At 37.9% G+C, this 27,122-nt stretch overlaps 1 protein-coding gene and 1 pseudogene across 11 annotated transcripts in view; one reads left to right on the top strand and one right to left on the bottom strand.

The window, feature by feature from the left end:
- The window catches only part of Ccdc18 (coiled-coil domain containing 18), a 94,819-nt gene that overhangs the window by 30,589 nt on the left and 37,108 nt on the right, over positions 1–27,122 (top strand). For all 11 annotated transcript variants that reach the window (XM_027425941.2, XM_027425934.2, XM_027425939.2 and 8 more), the window contains 7 exons: positions 143–253; positions 8,012–8,143; positions 13,221–13,355; positions 13,484–13,561; positions 16,166–16,282; positions 20,097–20,264; positions 21,701–21,843. In XM_027425941.2, the coding sequence (XP_027281742.1) occupies positions 143–253; positions 8,012–8,143; positions 13,221–13,355; positions 13,484–13,561; positions 16,166–16,282; positions 20,097–20,264; positions 21,701–21,843 (884 nt within the window). The remainder of the gene's footprint in view (positions 1–142; positions 254–8,011; positions 8,144–13,220; positions 13,356–13,483; positions 13,562–16,165; positions 16,283–20,096; positions 20,265–21,700; positions 21,844–27,122) is intronic.
- On the bottom strand, positions 23,049–25,551 carry LOC103159860 (annotated as a pseudogene).

The following is a 27,122-nucleotide window of genomic DNA, read 5'->3' on the forward strand; positions in this document are numbered from 1 at the left end:
ATTCAGTGTATATTTTAAGTATCTGTTACCATAAATTTCTCCAGTTTGTTAGTTGTATTTTTAGGGTTTGGAATGAGGAGCAGGTATTTGATTTTAAAATGTATGTCATTACTTTTAAGGTGTATTATTTTTGTTTTTTCAGATAACGAAGAAATGTTCTCAACTTTTAACTCTAGAGAAACAGCTAGAAGAAAAAATTATTGACTATTCTTCTATTGCTGCAAAAAATGCAGAACTTGAACAGGAGCTCATGGTAAAATTTACCAATTTTATTTTTCTTTTTAATTGTTATTATGTCAATCTATTATGTAGTTTGACTTTGAAGTTTCTTTGTTGGTTTTTAATTGATATTACTGATTTAAAGATGACAGTGTTGAAATCACCCACTATTATTCTGTTAGGACCTATGTAATCTTTTATTCCTTTTTGTGTTTGAAATTGCAACCTGAACATTCAGTGTATGTATATTTACAGTTGCTAGGTCTTCTTTGTGTATGCAGGTGCACTCATCCATGTGTGCATATATAGAGTCCAGACATCAGCATTGGGTGTCTTTTTTTAGTTTGTTTTGGGACATGATCTCACTATGTATCGGTACCTGGCCTTGAACTCATAGAGATCCTCCTGTCTCCGCCCCCTAAGAGCTGGGATTGAAGGCATCTGCCACCAGGCCAGGCTAACACTGGGTATCTTCCTGTTCATGTGAAGTCAGGGGGCAGTTTTCTATTCTTACCGTGTCAAGTGTCCTTACCCTGGCCTGTCTTTGCTTTGTATTTTTGAAATACTGGCCAGAATATGTTGTAGAGAGTCTCTTCTTTGGTCATTTGTGTTTTTGCTTCTAAAAGACTTTTGAAGTTGAGTGTCTAGCTTTTTAAAATTTGTTAAGTTTTCTGCTGTAACTTCAAGAAATAGATGATTCTCAACGGCTTAGTTTTACCTCAGTTCCTTCTCCTACCCACTGAATTCTTAGGTTTGGTGTCCTCGTAATATCCCAACATTTCTGGGAGCTGTGGCTGTGCTACTGCTGCTTCCTCCTTTCTTCTTCCTCCTCCTCCTCCTTCTGCTTCCCCACTTAACTGATGTGTGAAGGTAATATTTCCTCAATTTGGTCCTTCATCCCTGATAATCTGTCTTCTATAGGTGATGCTTTCCACTGAATTTTTTATTTGACCCATTGTGCTTTTCATCTCTTACATTTATGTTTGCATCTCCAGATTTCTTTGCTGAATTTTTATTCCATAATGTCAACTTTGCCCATATTGATTATTTTCTCATCTAATCTGCTGAATTTCTTTGTTATGTAGTTCTTGTACAAGTCCTAGACTGATTTCTTTAATTGATCCATTTGTTTGTTTGTATCCTCTTCAAGGTCATTGTTTTTTAAGTTGTTTTTTCTTTCATTGAAAATAGATTTTTAGCCAGGCCTTTAATTCCAGAGGCAGAGGCAGTAGAATCTCTGTAAATTCAAGGCCAGCCTGGTCTACAAAGTGAGTTCCAGGATAGCCAGGGCTACCCAGAGAAACTCTGTCTCAAAAAAAAAAAAAAAAAACCAAACCCAAAAACAACAACAACAAAAGATTTTTTTTTCATACAATGTATTCTGATTATAGTTTCCCCTCCCGGTCTTCTTCCCAGTTTCTTCCCACCTCCCCTCCTATCCAGATCCACATCCATAATAATAAAATAAGTAAAAAAAAATAAATTAATTGGAATATGACCAAACAACCAAACATGGAAAAGAGCCAAAGGAATGCATTTAGAAAAACAGAAGAAAAAAAAAAAGAAATGGATATAGATGTAGAGACATACATACACATTGGTACACACAGGAATGCCATAAAAACTCAAATAAATAAATATATATATATATATATATATATATATATATTATATATATATCACCTCTAATGGTAAATTTTAAAAAATGCCTTGACTTAACATTATGAGACAAAGAACTTCAAAAGATGTTATTGAATTCATTTTGTGTTGGCCATCTACTACTGCTGGGCAAGGAGCAGACCATGAAGAGTGGTTTGGTTTTCCATTGAGAACCTTTCTTCCTTGGAGAAAACTAATTTTTCATTTCCCAGAGGCTGTGACTTGGAGACAGTTTCTGGCTTAAGGATGGGGGCGGGGGTGTCCGCTTTTTTTCAAAGCTTTAGGACCCTATCTGGTGCAGACTAATGCAGGCCCTGTGTATGTTGGCACAATCTCTGTGAGTTCGTATGTGCAACCAGCAATGTTGTGTCAGAAGGCCTTGATTTCTTGGTGTCCTCCATCCTATCTGACTCTTACATTCTTCCTGCCTCCTCTTCCTCAGAGTTTCCTGAGCCCTGAAGGGAGGAATTTTGATGAAAACATCCTTTCAGAGCTGGGTGTTTTCTTTGACTTTGCACAATGTCTGGCTGTGGGTCTCTGTATTTATTCCCATATCTGTAGGAGGAAGCTTCTCTGATGGCTGAGCAAGGCACAGATAATTGAGTATAGCAGAATGTTGCTAGGAGTCATTTTATTGCTGTTCCTTTAGCAGAACAGTAGTATTTGATTTTGCTGTAGTCCCTGGCCTAACTAGTTTCAAGTTCTTAGCCACCTAAGAAGTTTTGGGTATGGATTCCATCTCGGGGATGGGCCTTTGTGCCACTATTACACGAGAGTATCTTACAGGCAGATCCCTCTTGCAGATTTATAGATGGGTTGGCGTTTACCTTTCTCCTTTGGTGGTGTATAGAGTGCCTTTCAGAACTGTGAATACTATTCTGTAGGGGTAAAGACTCCAGGTAGGAACAAGTTCAACTTCTCCATGTTCCATAAGTTGTGTAGGTGCTATCTTCAACAATAGAGTCTTAAACTTGTGGAGAACCACCAATAGCTGTTGAAATAGCCTGGGTTGTTTAGGTTCCCAGAGGACTCCTTTGGCCAACAACTCAATTAGATATAACCCATTCCCGGCACTGGCAGCTTCATTTGGTGATGAATGATGTACAGATGGGGCTCTGTCTCCCCATTATTTGACAATTTCATTTAGATTACCTTTCTATAGGTATGTATTATAAGATGTTTATATTGTATTTGAGCTGTCCCTTCCCATATTCCCTCCTTCACATCCCTCTTCTCTCTCACTCACTGTTTGATCCTTCCATTCCAATTAACGCCCCCATTTCCATCCATAATTACCTATTCCATTTCTCCTTCCTAGGAAGATCCATACCTCCTCTCAAGTCCCTTACCCTAACCTAGCTTCTGTGGTTCTTACAGAATGTAGCTTGCTTGTCAGTGACTTAACAGGTAATATCTACATAAGTGGATACATATCATACTTGTTTTTCTTGATCTGTTGAAAATACTTTAGGGCTGGAGAGATGGCTCAGAGGTTAAGAGCACTGGCTGCTCTTCCAGAGATCCTGAGTTCAATTCCCAGCAACCACATGGTGGCTTACAACCATCTATACTGAGATCTGGCCTACAGGCATACATGCAGACAGAACACTGTATATATAATAAATAAATCTTTAAAAAAAGAAAATACTTTCTTTGCCTCTGACCTGTGTTTCTTCTCCTTCTTTTATTCCTATTATTTTTAGATTTGGTCTTCATAGTGTCCCAGACTGACTGGACATTTTGTTCCAGGAGCTTTTTTTTGTTTTTTGTTTTTTGTTTTTCTTTATCCAACACGCTTTCTCGGGTGCTTTGGAGCCTATCCTAGAACCCACTTTTTAGACCAGACCGGCCTTGAACTCACAGAGATCCGCCTGCCTCTGCCCCCCAAGTGCTGGAATTAAAGTCGTGCACCACCACTGCCACTGGCTACCAGGAACTTTTTTAGATTTAACATTTTCTTTAACCAAGGTATTCATTTCTTCTATCGTGTTCAGTGCCTGAGATTATCTCTTGCATTCTGTTGGTAAGACTTTTTTCTTACCTGTTCAAGGTTCCTGTTCAACTTCCTGAATTTTTCATTTCTAGATTTCCCTCAGTTTGGGTTTTCTTTATTGATTCTATTTTCACTTTCGGGTCTTGAAAATTCCCCCCCCCCCCACACACACACTGCTTGTTTATGATTTCATAGATTTCTTTAAGGGATTTATTAATTTTTTCTTTAAGGACCTCCATCATATTTAAAAAGGCTATTATAAGGCCTTTTTCTTATGCTTCAGCTTTGCTACAGTAGGACCTGCTGTGGTGTGGTAGCTGGGCTCTAGTGGGGACATACTGTCTTTGTTGTTTTTGTGTTTTTACAATGATGTCTAGGCATTCTGGTTTGTGAAGATTATAATTCTAGATGCTGATATCTGGTTTTGTCTTTATTGGGTGGATGCTTTGTTACTTGGTTTCTGTTACCCTCTAGTTCTTAGGAGAGTGTCGTGGCTGTGTGTTGGAAATTCTTATGTGTTTCTAGGTATTGGGATCTGACAGGTAGGATGGGTTGGGTAGGGGAAGGTGGGGTTAAGGGAGGAGAGCAGGATGTTTCTCCAGAATCTCTTTGGGGACAGAGAGTGAGGAGAGTCTATAGCAGGTAATGTTCTGCAGAGCTGGGGATGAGAATGGAGGATTGGACTTGGAGGAATGGAGGGACTGATGAAGATCTGCATTAGCCTACCTGTTTGCCTGGCCAGAGTGACCTGTGGGCTTCACAGGAATGCCTGCTGGGGTTCAGGGCCGGGAAGAGGAAGGTTTGGAGGGGAAGGTCTGTACCATCCCTTAAAGATGTGTTGTAGACTGTGGATGAGACTGGAAGATTGGATTTGGAGTAGAGGAGAGAGAGTGAAGAGCTATCTAGATCACCTGCCTCTGTGTGTGTGTGCGTGTCTGGAGGTCAGAGGACAGTTTTCAGCAGTCAGTTCTCTAATTTCACTATGTGATTTCCAGAGATGGAACTCAGTCCATAGGCAGGTTGGCAAACACCTTTACCCACTTAACCATCTTGATGGCCCCTCATTGATTATTTTTACTACTAAAATTTTAAATTCTTTGTTTTGCCAGTTTCACATTTTAGTGTCTCTGAATTCTGTAGATGAGGAATGATCTTTTGGAGGAGTCAGTGCCCCACGCTCTCATGTTTCTTATGCTTCTGAGTTGTAGTTTGCACTTGGTATGGAGATCTCTTGCAACTCTTTTGGAGATCTTAGTGAGTAGTCTGTTTGAGGACCACATTCCCATACTATTTAGAGGAGAAAACAAACTGTCATAATAGCAACATCACAAAACATACAAGGGGTAGAAGTGTACTTAAAATTGATTAAAGCCAGAGTTACTGTAGTGGCACATGCCTTTAATGCCTGTATTCAGGAGGCAGAGACAGGTAGATCTTACTAAGTTTGAGACCAGCCTAGTCTACATAGTGAGACAATTTCTCAAAACAACACACAGCACACAAAAAATGATTAAAACTTACTAATACACTGCTTGCGACCATAAAACAGAAAATGGCATTATTTAAGTAGAGTGTTGGTTTGAATTTAAAATTATTTAGGTTAAACTTAGATGTAGAAATGAATGAGATAAAGAAATGTAGAGGAAAAGAGCAGAGGAAAATTATAGCATTGAGTTTGTAGCTGTCTATGAAGTACATTATCAAGTTTCTACAGTTCACGGTTCAGATGTGTTTCTTGTAGAACATAAATCATTCAAAAATATTAAAAACATAGCTAAGATAGTTGACAAGGACTGTTTGATTGTAGCCTATAACCAATTTTTTTGTAAGTAAACATTTCAGAGGTACTGAAAGTATAAGTAAATTATCTGAGCAGGTAGAAAATATGAATTTAATGAGAATAAACCCAAAGAAACCAAGTCTGAAGTGGAAATGGATGATAGTTCAACATATATAATATCTGTTCTACCCAATTTTCCCCTAAAGTTGTTCACTTCTGCTGGTATTTAGAACACTATAGAAAAGGTCTGTCTTTGATACTAATTGTTAAACAAGTTCAAAAACAGAAATACTCCAAGCTGTTAAGTTTCAAAATTCTTACATGTGGGATCATCAGAAGATGGAACAAAGTGCTGATGACTCTGAGTAAAAGATGAAAATTCAGTTGGAAATTGAACCAGAGTAGACCCATGTGCAGAAAAGACAGCTGCATACCAAAATTCTACCAAATGAAAACTCATTTTGAAAAATTATTGTATTTTTTTGTGAATGAATGTTTTGCCTGAATGCAGCATGTCTGTGCTTAGTGCCCACATCACAGCACTTGGGAATACAGGCAGGTGAACCTTTTTAAGTTCAAGACCAGCCTGGGCTACATAGTGAACTCCAGACTAACCAGGGCTATATAGTAAGACTCTGTCATTTAAAAAAAAAAAAAGTTGTAAGAAAATGAAGCAGCAGCAAGCAATATTAAAAATATTCGTAGTTACAATTAGAAAAGTATAAGAATGGGAAGAAAATAAAAACAAACGATTTTTAATTTTTAAATAAACTAGTAAGATTAAGTTAATATCAGTAAAGTTATAGTAGAAAAGAAAATAAGCAAGAGAACATGGGGTAATGAATATAAATAAATAAAAGATTATTGCATGATGATGCAAAAAAGTGTGATAACTTGCTGGGTATGGTGGCATATACCTGTAATTCCAGTACTTGAAGGCAGAGGTTGGTGAATTTCTGAGTTCAAGGCCAGCCTGGTCTACACATCAATTTCCAGGCTAGTCAAGGGCAACACAGTGAACCCTGTTTCACAAAAACAACAACAAAATTTTTCAAAAAGAAATATAACCAAATTTCAAACTGCATGAAATAGAACATAAATAAAAGCATAAAAATTTAAAGAAATATGGTTAAATAAAAGTACTAATAAGATATAGTAAAAAGAACAAAGGGAAACTTAAGAGGCAAGAAAAACAGACTACAGAAAAAATTAGTATCTTTTATCAGCTTCTTCCTGGCTATGAAAATTGGAGCTTGTTGGTACGTGTGTGTGGAGGAGTCAGATGAACTTTAGACTCTTGTGTTTACTATGACTTAACTGACACTGTACTGGTATCCAGTCAGATCTGTTGTCACTTTAATAGGTTGAGTGTCTGCTGCCTACTCTTTGCTTTACAACCTCCCATCTTCTTGAGATCCCCTGGTTTGTACTTGTGGTTAGTGATCTAGCTGTGGGGTGTCTCCCAAATACACTGGAAGTTGGTGGGGGGAGCAATCCGAGCACTGAGATGTATAAGGGTAGACCTGTCTTTTTAACTTCATACTATTAAATTTGCGAAGTAGTAATCACCCTGCTAGATGGATGCAGCTGTGGGTTTCAAATAGTCTATTGGAATTTTGAGTTCTCTGCCTCTACATCCTTGAGTATAAAAACTTAGCTCCAGAGATTTATCTACTCCCACATTCCCCCATCTCAGGCTCATGGCTGTCATTCTTCAGAGTTATTCTCAGCGGGTGAATCCTGTTCCTGGCTGCTAGTGGCAAAGCTCCCTTCCCAGCACAGCTCACTGCCTAACAGGCCTCCTGCTTCCTGCCCTTTAGTTTGTCAGTGTCCTGCTCTTCTGTTTTCTACAACTGCATCCCAACTCTGTCTCTCAGCTGGGGTTGTAGCAGGTTGAATTAATCTTCCTGAGGTGTGATTGTTCCCTATTTTTTATAGACCCCAGAGTATTTTAGTTTTAAAAAATAGGTTCCCTGAAGATAGTGTCCAGCCACAGCCCTCTGAGCCAGGGGAACTCCTCTGTTCCTGATTTGTCCCACTCCTTTAATCCCAACACTAGTTATACCCACCAAGTTTTACGTAGTATTTTATGAGTCTTACTCATAAAGGCTCAAAAAAAATAGTAAGATAAAGATGGCTCGTTGATATAGACAGTTATAAAAACTTAAAATCAGCCAGGCGGTGGTGGTGGATCTCTGTGAGTTCAAGACCAGCATGGTCTACAAGACCAAGTTCCAGGACAGCCTCCAAAACCACAGAGAAACCCTGTCTCAAAAAAACAAAACAAAACAAAATGGCAGTTTTTTTTGTAATCTAAAACAGACTTTTAGTTACAGTCTTCCCAATATTTTTATTTCTAGGAGAAGAATGAAAAAATAAGAAGCCTTGAATCCAATATCAATACAGAACATGAGAAAATTTGTTTTGCTTTTGAAAAAGCAAAGAAAATTCACCTTGAACAGCATAACGAAATGGAAAAACAGATTGAGCGAGTAAGTAATGTATTCATTAGTACTGACAAGAACCTGAAACATCCTAATCCAAAATTATTTTTTTTAAGATTTTATTTATTATATATACAACATTCTGCTTCCACATATATCTGCACACCAGAAGAGGACACCAGATCTCATAATGGATGGTTGTGAGCCACCATGTGGCTGCTGAAAATTGAACTCAGGACCTCTGGAAGAGTAGTCAGTGCTCTTAACCTCTGAGCCATCTCTCCAGCCCCTCCAAAATTCTTCAAGTGCAAATAAACAAAGGCATAGAGAAATTAATTACACGACCTATAAGAATCTCACTCTTTATGTTTTTTTTAAAGATTTATTTATTTTATGTATGCAAGTACTTTATCTGCATGTACACCTGCATACCAGAAGAGAGCATCCAATCTTACTACAGATGGTTTTGAGCCACTATGTGGCTGCTGGGAATTGAACTCAGGACCTTTGGAAGAGCAGCCAGTTCTCCTAACCTCTGAGCCCAAGAATCTCTTTCTAAATAATTTTCTGCTGTTTGTTCTGAACGTGTGTGTGTGTGTGTGTGTGTGTGTGTGTGTGTGAGAGAGAGAGAGAAGAGAGAGAGAGAGAGAGAGAGAGAGAGAGAGAGAGAGAGACGGTTTCACTATGAATCTGTCTGTCCTGTAACTCACAATGTAGATCAGGCTGGCCTTAAACTCACAGTTATTCATTTCCCTCTGCCTCCCCAGTCCTGGGATTAAAGACTGCACCACCAGTACACTTGGCTCCAATATTTGTGTATTTTTTATTTTCTGTGGTTCTGGGGATGGAATCTAGGGCACTGTACATACTAACTAGATACTCTGCTAGTTGAGATGGCTCAGCAGACATAGCTGCCTACTGCCAAGCCTGATGATTGGAGTTTAAATTCCAGGACCCACACAATGGAAGGAAAGTTGTCCTCCAACCATCATGCATTTAAACATACACCTACACAAAATGAAATAAAATGTAATACTCTCCTCCTTTTTTAAAGAATACATCAATAAAGAGAATCTCTAAAATGTTCAGTAAAATTTATAAACTAGTAATCATTTAGACCTAGAGGTTTAAAAGAATTAGGAATAATAAACCTATATCATGCAGGGTCATGGTGACCACAGCCACTGGATGCCTTTAATCCCAGCACTCCAGAGGCAGAGGCAATTGGAGCTTTCTGAGTTCAAGGCCAGCCTGGTCTACAGAGTGAGTTCCAGATCATCCTGAACTACAAAAAATAAATAAATAAAAATAAATCATTATAGACCATAAAACACAAAGTGATTAAACAGAAAAAAACAAAACAAAACAACAACAACAAAAAGCATAAAAAGCTGAAGAATGTACTTGGTAGGCCAATGCAGGTGGGTCTCTGTAACTATAACTCTTTCCACCAGCCACCTGGGTTTCGCCGACACTTTAGGTTCCCCAGTTAACATACAGAGATTAATATTAGTTACAATGCTGCTGGCCAGTAACTAGGATTTCTTATTGCTAGCTCTGTCTTAAGTATCAACCATACCCATTAATCTATATATTTTATAAAGATTTGTCAAGGATGCCTGCAGCATTTGTCCTCTCTTCCTGGGATCACATGGCGACTCTCCCTGTCCTACATTTCCCAGAATCCTCCTTCTCTCTTAGTCCTGCCTAACTTGCTTCCCTATTGGCCAACAGTGCTTAATTTATCAACCAATAAGACAAATGTATACACAGAAGGACCTCCCCCATCATCTCCTCTTTTTCTGTTTAAATAAAAAGAAGGGTTTTAATATTAACATAGTAAAATGTATAAAAAAACAGTTATCAAATAAGAACTATAGTTACAGTATTTAGTTCATTAACATTTAGCAAAATTTTAAAGAAAATACTCTATCCTATCTTTAAGTCTAAAGTCTTATATATAGCTTATCTTTTACAATAACTAAAGAAAACTATAACTATCTGTCTTCAACTCCATCAAAGACTACAGACGGGTAATATTTAAATTCTAGATCTGACAGACATTTTGATGCCTAGACAGTCACCTGAAGCTCCTCTGTAATGTTGAGGCATCTATCTTCAGCCCATAGGCCACAGTGTGTTGGGCAGACTTCCCAGTGAAGCAGGAAATTTTAAACTGTCCACTTGCATTGGCAGTTTGTCAGTCAATTTCCTCTGTGTCCTGCAGAATGTCTGGCAGACTCTTTATGAAACAGGAACCCTTTAGGACTTTCCATCTTGTTTTGTAAGTTCAGGAGTCACTTTCCTGTGGGACCTCCATGTCCAGTTTATACAGCAACAAGCAGTCCAGGCAAGAGCAGTTTTTTGCCCAAATATCTAATCTTGCCATGTTGAAAGCAAACTCCATAGTGAGTTTCTTCGATGTCCATCTTCCTCTCGGACATAATTGATGTGCCAAGAGCAGTTGTGTCTTACTGCCATGAAAAACCCTAAACTATTTAAATACCATATATTCTGTAGGTCTTTGAAAGGTTTGAAGAATATCTATCCATGTCAAATACATCTCTGTATGTCTAGAAAACCTAACTATCCTAACTGTAAGTTTTGACTGTTATACCTGACTATATACAATCTGTATTTAATTATGTATTACATTTTAAAAGATCTGTATAAACACAATACCAAACAAGAGGAGAAATTTACATATAACAAAATTAACCTTAAATTTTATCAATAAATGGAAATCCATACCAATGTAAAGTATTCATTTCTATATTCTATTCCCCCTTTTTCCTTTAAGAAGAGATTGACTGTGATCATTACCATTTATAACCAACCCCATTTAAACGAAAACAAACATTTATAAACAATATTTGGGCGTCATTCATTCCAAAGTGCTTCCTGCTGGTTGGGGGCGATGTTCATACCATGGGGATCATGATAAAACACGGAAACATGGCCAGGTCCTTGTTTTTGTAGTCTGTAAGGCTGTATCATCTCAGCTGTTTTAGATGTCGGATCACCTGGGACACTGTTTCAGGGGGTCTTTCTTCATCAAACCATATTAGTCTGGAAGGAATCCATAGCTTTACATTTTATGTGGAAACATAAGCAAAAACTCTTTTCCCAAGTAACCTGTCCTTATATTTAACTTTAGAAGTTAAAGCATTTTTAGAATATGTAAGTTGGATTAATTTAGCAGCACTTATAATCAAATGTCTTTTAGCAGCTGTAGCAATCAAACAATTTAAAGACAACAATATAGCATATAGTATCCAGACTCTGAGTATTTTTAATCTTTACCTGGCTTTTTATTATAGTATTTCTTTTACTTCTACTTTTTTTTTCTGAGACAGGGTTTCTCTGTGGAAATCTTCGTGCCTCTGCCTCTGGAGTGGTGGGGATTAAAGGCACGTGTCAGTATACCTGGATACTCATTATTTTATCTCTCAAACCTATGTGTGTTTTTTCTTTAATGTAAATCTGTATCTTTTATAATCACATGAGTCTCATGTGCTCACTAACAGCCTCAGTTTTGGCCAGTATGTAAATGAGAAAGCTGGTCTTAAAAGGAGTCACAGCGGCCTGTCTCTTAAAGCCTTGGTAACATTGTTCATCCAAGAAAATGCTTCTATCAAGAAACTGTGCTTGCCTCTGTTGTTTTTGTTTCTAAAATCCCTTTTTAAGTTTTTGTGAAGTTTTTATGTGGAAGTTCATAAACCACGTGGGCACCATTTGTAACGATAACCCTTTATGCCAGCCGCCTGAGTTCTGCTGCCACGTTAAGGCCCCCAAATAACACACAGAGATTATTATTAGTTACAATGCTGCTGGCCAATGACTAGGATTTCTTATTGCTAGCTCTGTCTTAATTATCAACCATAACCATTAATTTATATATTTTATAAAGACTTATTGAGGACAACAGCGCATGCGTCCTCTCTTCCTGTGATCACATGGCGACTGTCCTCTTTACTATATTTCCCAGAATCCTCCTCGACTCCTAGCCCCACCTATCTTGCTTCCCTATTGGCCAACAGTGCTTTATTTATCAACCAATAAGACACAGAAGGACTTCCCCCATCAGATCTTTATGAGCTCAAGGCCAGTGTGGTCTATATAACAAGTTTCAGACCAGCCAGGAATGAATACATAATAAGATCTGGGTTTTCAAACAAAATAAAAGAAATATAGTTTCACATTCCCCTCTCCTTTCCCAAAGAAAGTTCAGATCTATGTGATTTTACTGGTAAATTCTTCCAAATACATAAGGAAGAAATAATTGATATTATATCTACTAAAAGAAGATGAACTACTTTCAAACTCATTTGACAAAGAAGGCAAGTATCTTAAATTCAAAAAACAAGACAAAGATAATAAAATAGTATTTTATTCTCATTAGAATGTGAAGGTAGGGAGTGAGAGGGAAGACTGTTAGTAGCAAACACTGACAAGAAGTGTAATCTTCATTTGTTGTTAGTATGATAGAGTGGAACCCAGTCTTAAAAACCAAAAATAATAAAGGGAGAGATAAAAGTCTTGACATATTTGGAAGAAAATACCTACTGAAATGAAAATGTGCCTGTCCCACAAACAGGAGGTCCATTTTTAGGTGATTTGTTCTAGGGAAACTCTTGTACATATGAATAAAAAGACTTGTATAAAGCATGTTATTGCTTCATACATTCTTGCAGTAATCAAAGCAACATACCAAAGTAAACCTTAATTCCTCATGTAGATTATAGTGCTTCCTAAAGTAAGTGAACTAGACCCATATACCAACACAAATAAATGGCCGAAACTATATTGAGTAAAAGAAAAGGCAAATTATTGAAAGTTAAAGATACTGTTATAGTAAATGTAAAATTTCAAGACAGAAAATTTTATTTCATGTTGTTCGTGGATGTACATATTTAATAAAACCACAAAAATAGACCAGTCAATAAGAACAAAGGAAGAAAGGGAAAAGAGATAGGTATATGATTTAATTTTTTTTAAATAAGAGAAATTGAAGGACATTTCTAAAATGAAAAATTTATTTCAAATATGCTTTCAAATATATTTATGTTTAAAGTGTTCCCAGTGTTTTAAAAATGTAACATGAAAATCCTGTTTTTATATTTAGCTTGAAACTCAACTAGAGCAAAGAGATCAACAATTCAAAGAACAAGAAAAGACTATGTCCATTTTGCAGCAAGATATACTATGTAAACAGCATCACCTTGAATCACTCGATAGACTTTTGACGGAAAGTAAAGTGGTAAAGTCATCTTTTTAAAAGTACTGTTTAAAAAGCTAACATTTAAGTTTATTTTTCTGTAGCATAAATTTAATATACTCTCAATGTTTATTTACAAACATATTTTTCTTACCTAAATTTGTTTACAGGAAATGGAAAAAGAAAATATGAAGAAAGATGAAGCTTTGAAAGCGTTGCAAATTCATGTATCTGAAGAAACAGTCAAGGCTAGTACATTATTCTTTTTGTGTGTTTGTGCATGTATGTTCACACACATGCCAAGCCATGAGTGTGAAGGTAGAGGCCAACTTGCAATAGTCAATTTTCTCCTTCTATCATATGGGTCTCAAGAATAGGATTCAGGTAATAAGGTTTGGAGACAAGAAACTTTACCTGCTAAGCCATTTTATCAGGCCTCTGTTTTACTACTACAGACATTGCTTTGGCTTTCTTTCCAATCAGTTATTAAAACTGTAATAATCATCAGTGAAATGGCTGAGGAAATGGCTTAGTGGTTAAGAGCATGTACGACTGACTCATGCACAGGACATGAGTTCAGTTCTCGTTGCTGCTGGGCAGCTACAGCTGCCTGTGACTCCAGCTCCAGGGGTCCCACACCCATGTCTGGCCTCTGAGAGTAACTGCATGCATGCATACACACATATCTTACACACACACACACACACACACACACACACACACACACACACACACACACAAAGGTTTTTTTAACTACTTTATTTTTCATCTATAATTGCAACTTATTGTTACCAAAATAAACAGGAGGAGGGTTCATGCACACATACCTTCCCCCACTGACACACAAATAAATATAATTTAAACAAATTTCAAAAACAAAGACGTACTAGTTTTACTGTTGTACCTCACACTATAAGAGCTGTAGCCACAGAGCATGATAAATACTTAAGATGGTAAAGGCATTAAATTTGTGCATGTGTGTGTCTGTCTGAATGAAAAAGCAGTATATTTAGTATTCAATTCTATAATCTTTGAAATTTTTCCCATGTGCATATGGAAGAATACTGTATATTCATTTTTTATTAGCATTAATAGGTCTAAATATACTGCCATCTTGTGCCATAGATAACGTGAATATAAAGATACCTACTTTTTGCCTAGAATTCTGTTTATAACCCGTTTTGAGATTGTATATGCTTATGTAAACAATTATGTCTTCAAGGAAAGAGAGAGAGAGAGAGAGAGGGAGGGAGGGAGGCAGGGTGTGTGTGTGTGTGTGTGTGTGTGTGTGTGTGTGGTACAAGTTCATATGTATGTATGAAGGTTAGAAGTTGAAATCAGATCTCTTCCTTAATCTTATTTTTTTGATAAAGGATATTTCATCAAACCTGGAGCTTGCCGGTTCAGCTATTTCGCCTGGCCTGTGTGCTTCAGTGATCTGCTTGTCTCTGCCTCCCTGATTCTAGAATTGCATACATGTGCATGCTGCCATACCTGGCTTTTTACATGAGTGCTGGAAATCTGAACTCTGATCTCCATGCTTGCTATGAGTCATCTCCCCAACCTAATAGTTACATCTGTGTTGATTGTTAGGGTCTGGGGTGACTTAGTGATTCACTATGACCCTAAGTACATGTTAACAAGAGGCTTTATATTTTAGATGTTGATGTCCAGTGTGGGGCCAGGGCTGCACCTGAGAATGCGCTCAAGATTCAGCACTTAGCCATATCAGCCCAAGGCTTATGAAGGAAAAGCCACAAGATTGCATGTATTTTGTCTACATGTAGGCAAGGTCTAATTTATGTCGTGCAGTTGTCTAGTCATATTTTTGAGCAGAGTAAGCAAGTTTGATTACAAAAGAAGAGATAGCAGTTAGTCTTAAGATCTACTATCTTGCTAAAACAGCAAATTTTACAAGACCAATCAATTTAACAACATCTTCAATGTCTGGGAAAGGGGCTGGAGAGATGGCTTAGAGGTTAAGAGCACTTGCACCTCTTCCAAAGGTCCTGAGTTCAATTCCCAGAACCCACATGGTGGCTCACAGCCATATATAATGGGATCTGTAGGCATACATGCAGACAGAGCACTCATACATTAAAAAAAAAAAAAAAGTGGTTAACTTAAATGTCTGGGAGAAAAGGGAAGTGGGCTGTTAGGGAATAACCTGCTTGGGGTATAGCTGGGCTTTCTTTGTGGACTTTTATTAAGTATGAAAGTTTGACCTTAGCTTAGGCTTGTTCCCAACTAGCTGTCATGACTTAAATTAACCCATGTAATTACTACATTCTGCCACGTGGCTCATTATCTCTCCTCTCTACTATACATCTCACTTCCTCTGTATCTCACTGGCAAATCCCACTCTGCCAAGTGTTAGCTAGCTGTTGGCTGTTCAACTCTTTATTAAAGCAATCAGAAGGTGCCTTTGTACACCATTTTCACGGTGTACAAAAATACTATCCCACAACAAGAGGCTTACATGTTAGAGGCATTTTTTGCTTTTTGTTCTCTTAAGTCTAAACTTTAAATGTAATGTTAACCATCACATTATAGTTATTCCTATAGAATTCAATAATTCGTTAACGTTTATTGTAATATCAGTTCATTCACATATGTAATAGTAAACTTAATTTAAAAATATTAGTATGCAGGCCAAGCCTAGTAGTCCCCGACTGTAACCCTAGCACTTGGGAGAAGTGTCTAGAGGATTTCCTAACGTTTGTTGAATCTTCCCCTGCAAAATTAAAGCTCAGAATTGTAAGGGGAAGGTAAAAAAGCAAGATAAAAATCCCCCTACAATTTCCAGCAAGATAGCCTTTTGTTATATTTTGCTTTTTTTTTTTTTTGACAAGGTCAGACAACTGGATTCAGCATTAGAAATCTGTAAGGAAGAACTTGCTTTGCATTTGAATCAGTTGGAAGGAAATAAGGAAAAATTTGAAAAACAACTGAAGAAAAAGTCTGAAGAGGTAAATTATTCTTTTGTTTTGTTTTGTTTTTTTTCTTTTTGTTTTTTGAGAAAGGGTTTCTCTGGTAGCTTTAGAACCTGTCCTGGAACTTTCTCCGTAGACCAGGCTGGACTCAAACTCACAGAGGTCCACCTGCCTCTGCCTCCCCAGTGCTGGGATTAAAGTCATGTGCCACCACTGCCCAGTGGTAAATTATTCTTTTATTGAGCAAAATTGTCAAGTTTTTTTTTTGTTTTTTTTTTGTTTTTTTTACTTTGTGACAGTATTCTCAGTATACTTTTTGTTTGGGTTTTTTAAAGACAAGATTGGTCTAGGGTATCCAAGGCTAATTTCAGACTCTCTATGTAACTGATGGTCTAGAACTTATGATCTTCCTGCTTCTACTTATCAAGTGCCAAGATTACAGGTGTGTACAACCATACCTGGTTTCTGTGGTGCTGGTGACGGGACCCAAGACATGCTAGGTTTCAAGTTACTTTTCTACTACTGTGGTAAGACCCTATGACCAAGGCTGCTTAATGAAGAAAGAAGTTATTTGGGGCTTCTATTTTCCAAGCTGAGTCCTTGACCAGCATGGGGCATGGCATAGTAGCAGGAGCTTAGAGCTCACTTCTTGAGACCCAGCCCTGAGGCAGAGAGTTCACTGGGTATGGCTGAGTCTTTTCCAACTTCAAAGTTACCCTCAGTGACACACCTCCTCTAACAATGTCACACCTCCTAATCTTTCCCAAACAAGTTCCACCCACTGGGGACAAAGTATCCAAATATATGAATGAGCCTACCGGGGCCATTCTCATTCAAACCACCACACAAGGCAGACTCTGCCAACTGAGTTATATCCATGCTTTAAATAGATATCTTTGTGTGTGTGTGTGTGTGTGTGTGACATTAAGTGTAATTTTGTTTGTTTTTTGAGTCACAGTTTTTGTCTAACAGTATAGGCTGTCCTCTAACTCACTTTATAGACCAGTTTAGCCTATAAATATGTGACATTAAAAACAAATATTAGCCGGGTGGTGGTGCACACCTTTAATCCCGGCACTTGGGAGGCAGAGGCAGGCGGATCTCTGTGAGTTCAAGACCAGCCTGGTCTACAAGAGCTACTTCCAGGACAGCCTCCAATGCCACAGAGAAACCCTGTCTCGAAAAACCAAAAAAATAAAATAAAATAAAAACAAATTCTAAATTATATATCTTTAAAGAACAGACTTTATTTCAGTTTAGCATAAAATATATCTTACAATTCAAATTCACTTTTTTTATGGAATCAGAATAGTAAGTTACAATTATTACATAGTAATTTTAATGTAAAATGAATAATATTTAAAGCATTGTTTTAGACATAGGAGTATAAAATTCTTCAAAACTTTTTTTTTGTTGTTGTTGTTGTTGGTGGTGGTGGTGGTGGTGGTGGTGGTAGTGTTTTTTTGAAACAGGATTTCTCAATGTAGTCCTAACTGTCCTGAAATTCATTCCATAGACCAGGCTGGCCTTGAACACAGAGATCTGCCTACCTTTACCTAGTGCTGGCAAACTTTAAAATTTTGTTTTTGTTTCCTTTTGCTTGAAGGGTTAAGAATCAGCTTTAGAAAGTGGACATGGTGGTGCACATATAATCCAGTCCTTGGGTGACTGACTCAGGAGGATTGTGAGTTTTAGGCAAACCTGAGCCACCTAGTTTTAAACCATTCATGGCCACATAGTGAGATACTATTTTTTTTTTAAATAAGCTTAGCAACTAAACTTTATTGAGATAAATTTTTCAGACTAAAGACCTTTCTTGAAAGGCTGAAGAGATGGCTCAGCAGGAAAAGACACTTGCCCAAACCCGATGATGACGTATGTGCTATTCCTAGAACCCACATGGTGGAAGGAGAGAACTGACTTCTCCAGGTTGTCCTCTTACCTCTACATCTACACATGAAACAAAAATTAAGACTTTCATTAAGAGTTGCCCTATCGGGGGCTGGAGAGATGGCTCAGTGGTTAAGAGCACTGGCTGTTCTTCCAGAGGACCTGGGTTCAATTCCCAGCACCCACATGGCAGCTCACAACTGTCTGAAATTCCAGTTCCAGAAGATCTAACACCTTCACACCAATGCACATAAAAAAAATTTAAATAAACTAGTTAAAAAAAAAAAAAGAGTTGTCCTATCATCTCCATAACCTCAGCATCCATCCACATTGACAGGCATGGCCTTGCTATGTAGCTCTAGCCACTTCTAATTCATAATTCTCCTGCCTCAGCCTCCTCAGGGTGGGGTTTTAGGTGTACACATTCATACCTATCTTAAAGATGTCTTTAGCCGAACCCTGATGGCGCACACCTTTAACCCCAGCCCTCAGGAGGAAGAGGCAGGTGGATCTCTGTGAGTTCTAGGCCAGCCTGGTCTACAGAGTAAATTCCAGGCTAGAGAAACCCTGTCTCGAAAAACAAAAAACAAACAAAAATACCTAACAAACAAACAAACAAACAAAAGTTACGTTTTAAATGAATTTCGGAGACCAGCATACTAAGACCTTAAATATTTATAGTGAAGTTTCATTGTTATAGTTATTTCTTTATGTGTTAGAATTTAAATATTCTGGATTGATTTGCTGCAATGTTATTTTATAAATTACTGTCATATTAACACTGTAGAATGATAAATATTACCTGATTTTATTATGTAGGATTTTGGTTTTATATTTGTAAAGGGAAAAGTTCTTCAGCTGAAGTATAGATTAGTCTAGGGCTACCTCTATCTATCCCTTTCTGGGATGGGTTGCATAGAGCAAGCAGTCTCCTTCCTCAAACAGTAAAATGTGAGATGATGTTTAGTCTTTGTCCCTAGCAGAAGCTGTTTATGAGTTCATAGTAAAAGGTCATGTAAGAGTAGTTAGTTGACCAGCTGAGTTAGGTTTTCTATTGCTGTGAAGAGACACCATGACCATGACAACTCTTATAAAGGGGGAAACTTTTAATTGTGGTGGTGAAGGCAAGGATGTAATTATATCACTAGTCTCAAGATAAATGATAAATGGGTGTTTATTGGGGAACAATTACACAGAAAAATACAAAGAACCGCTGGAGACTTTCCCTGCTCTCCCTGCTGGATCCACTGACCCAACAGAAAATGCTCGAAAAGGAAAGCCTCGCCTCAAGCTCCTCTCCTCCCGCTTCTGTCCACCTGAAGCCACACCCAAAGGGGTGTGGCCATCATCACAGGTCCACAGATGAGATGCCTACAGGGTGACTGGCTTACATTTCAGAGGTTCAGTCCATTACCATCATGGTGGTACATGGCAGAGTACACAGACATGTTGCTTTAGCTAAGAGTCCTTCCTATATCTTGCAGGCAACAGGAAGTGATCTGTGACACTGATCAAAGCTCAAGCAAAAGAGACCTCAAAGCCCCGCCCCCACAGTGACACATTTCCTTCAAGGCCACACCTCCCAAAAGTACCACTCCCTGTGAGCTTATAGGGGTCAATTATATTCAAAGTACCACATCAGCCCATAAGTATAAAAATGCTGGCCTTCTCAGAAAGGAATGTGTTTCAGAATCCTGGCCAGCCAAAACAATGTATTGCTTAAGAACATTTCAAAATCATGCCAAACAAGAGCAAACCCTATAAGCATCTTACTGTATTCATAACTCTTTATAGGAATAACCCTATAGTTATCTACCCAGTCAGAATAATGAATCATGCCCTTCTTTCTCCATGACCAACTATGCTACATGAAATGTGGGATAATTAAGGAATGCAGCTTTTACGTTGGTTGTGTTTTATGAAACATTTCATTGTAATAAGGAATATATATCTTTGCTAGGTATATTGTTTGCAGAAAGAACTAAAGATAAAGAATCATAGTCTTCAAGAGACTAGTGAGCAAAATGCTATTCTACAGCATACTCTTCAGCAGCAGCAACAGATGTTACAGCAAGAGACAATTAGAAATGGAGAGCTAGAAGGTATCCAGAATAAACTTGAAAAACAGGTATACATTATTGACTAAAAATAGTTTTATTTTTATGAAATAGAATTTAAAAATCATTTGCAGATTTTTGATTAAGAAAATGTAATCAGACCTAAGTCTTTTGCCACGATGGTAATATTTCTCATGCCACAAAATGTTATTATAATTTAGACTTCTTGACTAAATTTTCTTTCTTGAATCTAAATTTAATGCCTATCTGAATTATTATGTCTTCTGATGTCTCCTTTTTGTTTTCTTTTTGGTTTTGGGTTTTTTTGTTTTGTTTTGTTTTGTTTTTTTGTTTTTTTTCAAGACAGGGTTTCTCTGTGTAGCTTTTGGAGCCTATCCTGGCACTTGCTCAGGAGACCAGGCTGGCCTCAAACTCACAGAGATCTGCCTGCCTCTGCCTCCCGAGTGCTGGGATTAAAGGCATGTGCCACCAATGCCTGGCTGATGTCTCCTTTTTGAATAAAACATGTGGTAGGGCATTCTTTAAAGAATTGGAGAAACAATACAATAAAAGAAGAATTCCTTTTCCCCCAAAATAGAATTGCTACTGAGCTACACAAGTAAGTTATGATTGTGGGGTTATAGCCTGTGGTGCAGTGCTCGTACAGCATTTACAAGACTATGGGTTCTCTCTATAAGACAACAAAGATTTGTTATATAAAATAAAGATGTTATCATTTCACTGAAAGAATCATAGACAGTTTCATACTAGAGACTAATCTTTTTTGTTTGTTTGTTTGTTTTTGGAGACAGGGTTTCTGTCTCTAAAACAGGGTCTTTTCTGTCTCCAAGAGAGGGTTTCTGTATATATACACACATACATACATCTGAATTCATCCTCCTTTTTTTGACATGAAAAGAAAGAACTTTTCAAATTGAGATAATAAAAAGGGAAAATTTTACTATTTTGTATATTTCTTTACCTTCCCTGTTTCTTTTCCTTCTTTTTTCTTTATTGTTGTGCTGATGAATTAATTCAGGTTCTCTCATCTGTGGCAGGCAAGCACTCAGTTTCACCTGGGCTTGTTTAATTCTTATTGTTCTCACTTTACTTTTAAGATGTGCTTGCTTATCTATAAAAACACTAAGTTATATGTGAATAACTTATCTCTATTATTAAAAAGTTAGTTTTACTTTTATGGTTTCAAAGTGTCCTGGTTTATATTTTGATTATACTGTTATTATTAAATTTAACTTTTGAAATGGGGTCTTTCTATGTTGCCTAGACTGGTGTTGAGTTCCTAGGCTCAGGCAATCTTCTTGCCTCTCTGCCTTTCCACTATTTAAGACTATAGTTAAATTCAACCACACCAAGCCTACTTTGATTTTTAGAATACATCTTGAAACTGAATGATATGTTAGACTATATATTTATGAAAGTAGTTTTCTTCTGTATAATGTTGAAGTGTAATTGAATTTCAGCACTTACCTGAAAACTGCCTTACCAGGTATCAAAGCAGGAACAAGAGCTTCAGAAACAAAGGGAAATCTCAGCAGAGAAGTTGAGAATAATGGAAGAGAAATATGAAACAGCCATACATGATGCAGATTTGAAAAGGCAAAAAATTATCGAACTTACTGGTACTGCCAGGTAAAATTTGAATGTAATAGTTTTATTAGCCTTTTCAGTTTTGTATCAGTAATTTTTGAGTTTTAGAGTTTTTCCTCACACAATACCTAACAATACACATAATCCAGTGAGGTATTGTGTGAGGAATTAATTTCATCATAACCTATGTTCCTGTAGCATTTTATTCTGTCTCCCTCATAGCCTTCGGTATATCTTTTTTTTATATTATAGTACAGTACTTTTGCTTTCTTACCTTTAAATAAGGACCCTATTTAGCTTATTTTAGGGTTCCCCACAACATTTGGTGCTGTTAGATTTTTGTTTAAATTAAAGATAAAGAAGAGGAGGAAGGCGCAAGATGAGACCAGGATGAGACATATTACCCAGTTTATTATAGGCCTGGCAGAGTAGGGAGAAGAGGAACAGGGTAAATGGCTGACTGCCATGGCCGGTCGCCATAGAGAGAGAGAGAAGGTTGGAGAAGAGAAGAGCAGAGAGAAAAGAGCAGAGAGAGAGTAAATGAGAAGGGGTCTGTCTTTTAAAGGGGTCCTCTGCACCTGTGTGCAGACTTAGTTCCCATGGAACCCTGGGCTGACCAGGGTACTGCCTGTTCCGCCAGGTAACAGGGGCAGGCTAGCATAATGCCTGAAGCTTTCAGGTACAACTAGCACAAATCCTTATACTTTATAGGCACTCAGTAACTGCTGCATTAAATTACAAATAACTCTCAGGGGACCTGACCTAACTGGTATTTTGTTTGTTTTTGTTTTTAATTTTTTTCAAGACAGGTTTTTTCTGTGTAATCCTGGCTATCCTGGAACTCTCTCTGTAGACCAGGCTGGCCTCAAACTCAAATCTGCCTGCCTCTGCCTCTGCCTCTGCCTCCCAAGTGCTGGGATTAAAGGTGTGTGCTACCACTGCCTGGCCAGGAGACCTAATTTTTTTTTTTTTTTTTTTTTTAGGTTATAGCAATTTACTTCACATAAGAACAGTATATTTTAGGCCTATGATTTTCATTGAATATCAACAGAAATAATCTGTACAGAAAACCTAAAGGCAATCATATAGCATAGCATGTATAATGTGCAAATATACTTTAAAATGTAATTGTTGTGTATGTAGCACTTGCAAGGTAGAACTGCATAGCAATTCTAGTTAACCTAGTAATTGTTTGCATGTAGTCAATGCAAATGTCCAAGGCACAAGTCAGAGTTGGTACACAAGTATGTGACACACACCCCCAGATCATTTATTTGAAGACCTTAAAATAACATAATGCTACATTTAATGAGACATCAGTTTATCTCTAAAGCTTCATGAAATACCGCACTGATAATGTTTGTGTGGCTAAGACAAACTTCTCCCTGAACTTAAAAGTGAAGACAAGGTTCTCCATATCCTGTATGTATGTGTATATATATATATACACACACACACACACCCACATCATACACAGGAAACATCCTAAAGTCCAAAGGGAAGCCATTTTCTTATTATTAAAGGTTCCCATTACAGTATTTTATGATAATTCTTTAAAAATGTATACTTCTTTGCCACCTCTTTTGGGCAATCTTGGCTACAAAAAGACACTGAAGTAGACAACTTTCTTCTTCAAGGTGAAGATGATGACTAACTTAGAAAGTCTCTTGCACAGTGAAAGGTGTCATGTGGTTATAAAAGCCTGCTGCCTTTTGAGGAATCACTTTAATCCACTGCAAAGTCAACAGTAGCACTGGCTGTGGCACAATCCCCCAAATTCATCGCAGTGTTCTGCGCTTTAACACCCATCCCTGAGAATAAAGATTCTCATTTTTAATTTTTAATAAAGTAATAGCTTTACATTGATAAGAATGCTTAAATATTTTTTCAAGATATTTATATATCATTAGCTTTAGCCCTATTTCAATTTCCTTAAAAAAAAAAAAAAAAGGGACGAAGGAAAGAAAAGCCATTGCTCTTTGAAAGCACGCTCCTGATAACACTAAATGCTGCATATCAAGCTCAAGGCTCTCCTCACTGTTTCAGTTCTCTGCTGTTTTTTATACCATTGCTCACTTCCTTACCATTTTACAATTTTTGTTAATTAGAGAATTTAACAGGTAGTATAGGAAAAGTACAACACAAACTTAAAGGAACACTGAAGTGAGATCTATGTTTTCCTGTGTAAAAGAGTTTTACTGGAAATAATCTGAATGTCATCCAAGAATACCTACAAAAGAGAAGAAATGCAATGTGAACATGTTCTTGCTGTCTTTGCCAAAGTCCTCTGTAAACTTCTTCAACTTCAACAAATCATGTTCATTGACGGTTGGCTCGGTGCTGGTCAGTGACTGCAGCATATCCCACATGGAAAGGACTGGTTCCAAGAGTTTATCTCCAGGGACATCCATCCATGTCATTTCCACAGCCCCGGGATCTCCTGAAGAGCAGAGGGTCAGCAGATCATTTACAATGCTGTTCGGATCAGATCTTGAGGGTCCACGAACCTTTTTGAAATGAGTAGCTGACTGAACTTTTCAAACAGGCTGCATAAGTGCATCTCGTACAATGATACTTATATCTGCTCCTGAATAGCCGTCTGTCTTCCTCCCAAGTTCTTGAAAGTCTGCTTCTGAGTGCTGCCCAAGTGCAGTTTAAACATGGCTGCACGGGCATGTGCTTCAGGCCAAGGGATATAAATATGTTTCTCAAATCTTCATCTAATTGCAGATTCCAGAACCCAGGTTATATTTGTAGCTCCCAGAACCAAAATACCATCATTGTCCACACCAACTCCTTGCATTTGAACCAGGAATTTGGTCTTAATTCTCCATGCAGCTTCACTTTGATTTTCACTTCTGGAACCGCACAAAGAGTCAATCTCATCAATGAAGATAATGGAAGACTTGTTCTCTCTGGCAAGCTGGAATAAGTCCTTAACCAGTTTTTCACTTTCTCCCAGCCACTTAGAAACAAGGTCAGAGGAAGATATAGAGAAAACTGTTGAGTTGTTTGCTTCTGTTGCAACAGCTTTGGCTAAATATGACTTTCCTGTTCCTGCTGGCCCAAATAATAGGATTCCTCTCCAAGGTGTCCTCTTCCCTGTAAACAGATGAGGAAATTTAATAGGCAGAATCACAGCTTCTTTAAGTGCTTCTTTGGCTCCTTCAAGACCAGCAACATCACTCTACTTCACATTTGGTCGCTCTATAATAATGGCACCTTGAAGTTGATTCTGTAGTTTCTTTTTTTCAGGGTCATCAGATTCTGCTTCCCCATCACTGTCATCCCCTTCTCATCAACTGCACTGGACTGTTCCTCGTTCACGGGCTTCTGTGGCTTCTTCTCCTTTTTCTTCAGATACTCCTTCAGTTTTTCTGCTCTATCAAGCAAGGTATTCTGTACACTTGGCCCTTGCTTGGCTTTATCACCTTGTGTTTCATACTTAACGACATGGAGAAAATACTGAACAGCATGTTGGTAGAGTTGAAGGGCTTCCTCATAGTTCCCAGCTTTGTCTTCCTGCGCTGCTTTGCTTGCAAGATCTATTGCTTTCTGGAGGTTGTTGCTCGTGGACGCCATGGTGGAGATCCGAGGCAGCTCCCTGCTGAGGAACGCAGAGTGAGGACTGCAGCAGCAGCAGCAGCCCTGTCAAGTCGCACACGGGCCACAGCCGCAGGCCTCAGGGTGCAGGTGGCGGAGACCCCGAGCAGCAGCAGCAGCCTCGGCTCTAGAGTAGGAACTCCCTCAGCTGCCGACCCTCGTCACCGAGACCTAATTTTATGTGAGATAAATAAAATAGTTGTCAGCCTTGACTGTACATTCAAAATCATCTCAGTGAATCTGTAAGCTGAAACAGATATTAAGCGTATCTAAATTCTACTTTGTTAATAAGAAGTGACATAATTCTACCCCTTTTACAAACCAGTAGCAGTCAAGTGTGAACTTATATTCTGAAACTAAAACCTATGTCCACAGACTTCCTTTCTTGTTGACAATGATTAAGTATTAAGATAGGGACTCTGGGCTTAGAGTAGTACTTGCTTGAAGGTGTACTGTCAACAGTGCCAGTAACATATTTTTCCTTCAAGATTTCTCTTTCCTGGATCTGGAAAGTTGGCTTAGCAGTTAAGAGCACTGACTGCTCTTCCAGAGGTCCTGAGTTCAATTCCCAGCAACCACATGATGGCTCACAACCACCTTGAATGAGATCTGGTGCCCTCTGCTGGCATGCAGGCAGAAGACATGATAAATAAATAAAATCGTAATATATATATATATATATATATATATATATATATATATATATATTTCCTATTAGGTATTTAGCAACTAATACAGCCTTTCCACTAGTGACTTTTGTGAGACCATGAAGACTATTCACAAGAAATGCCAGGTTTCCAAACCAAGGCCGGTTGCTGTTTTCTCCATCCCATGCCAACTTATGAAAACTTCCGTTGTACGTTCTGGAATTCATGGACATCCTCTATTTTCTCTGCCTTTTCTTTTCTCCTACTATAATAAATCTCTCACATTATCCTGGGGTCATTACCTGTTCTCTTGCAGGCTTCTAAACTAAAACAAACATTTCCCTTATGTTCTTGTACCACAAAGGTGTACTCTTTACTCATGTAATTGGATAGTATCATTCCGTATTGCTGACACTTATAGGCCACCTGATTTATTGTTCTCTCCAACACCAACTCTAGTTAGTATTCATTTAACTGATTCATGTTATGACTTGAGTTTTTGATTTTTAAAACCTTTCTTCTCTGATTATTGTATTTCTGTCATGCTTCAGGCATGCCCACAGTTTACCCTAAAGCTTACCATTTCTACTGTTTACTATTGTGTTATTCTCAGATACCTTCGCTTGCTTTCCTTTGTTTTGCTTTTGAAACAAGGCCTCAAAATGTAGTTTGGGTTATCTTCAAAGTTACAAGCTTTGTTCCTCTGCTTCCCCAGAATTGATATTATAGCTATGTAACTTCATATTGCTACTCTTTTTTTTAAAGATTTTATTTATTTATTATATATACAACATTCTGCTTCCATGTATATCTGCATACCAGAAGAGGGCACCAGATCTCATAACGGATGGTTGTGAGCCACCATGTGATTGCTGAGAATTGAACTTAGGACCTCTGGAAGAGCAGTCAGTGCTCTTAACCTCTGAGCCATCTCTCCAGCCCTGCTACTCTCCTTTCTTTATTGACCTTAAAGTCAAGTTAGTCATTAAAATCACCTCATTAGCCTTCTCTTTGGCTTATACATCACAGAGTTAAAATCCAGCTTGGGGTGGGGGATGGCTCAGTTGATAA

The sequence above is a fragment of the Cricetulus griseus genome, chromosome 7 (genome assembly GCF_003668045.3).
Source record: "Cricetulus griseus strain 17A/GY chromosome 7, alternate assembly CriGri-PICRH-1.0, whole genome shotgun sequence".
NCBI classification, from domain to species: Eukaryota; Metazoa; Chordata; class Mammalia; order Rodentia; family Cricetidae; genus Cricetulus; species Cricetulus griseus.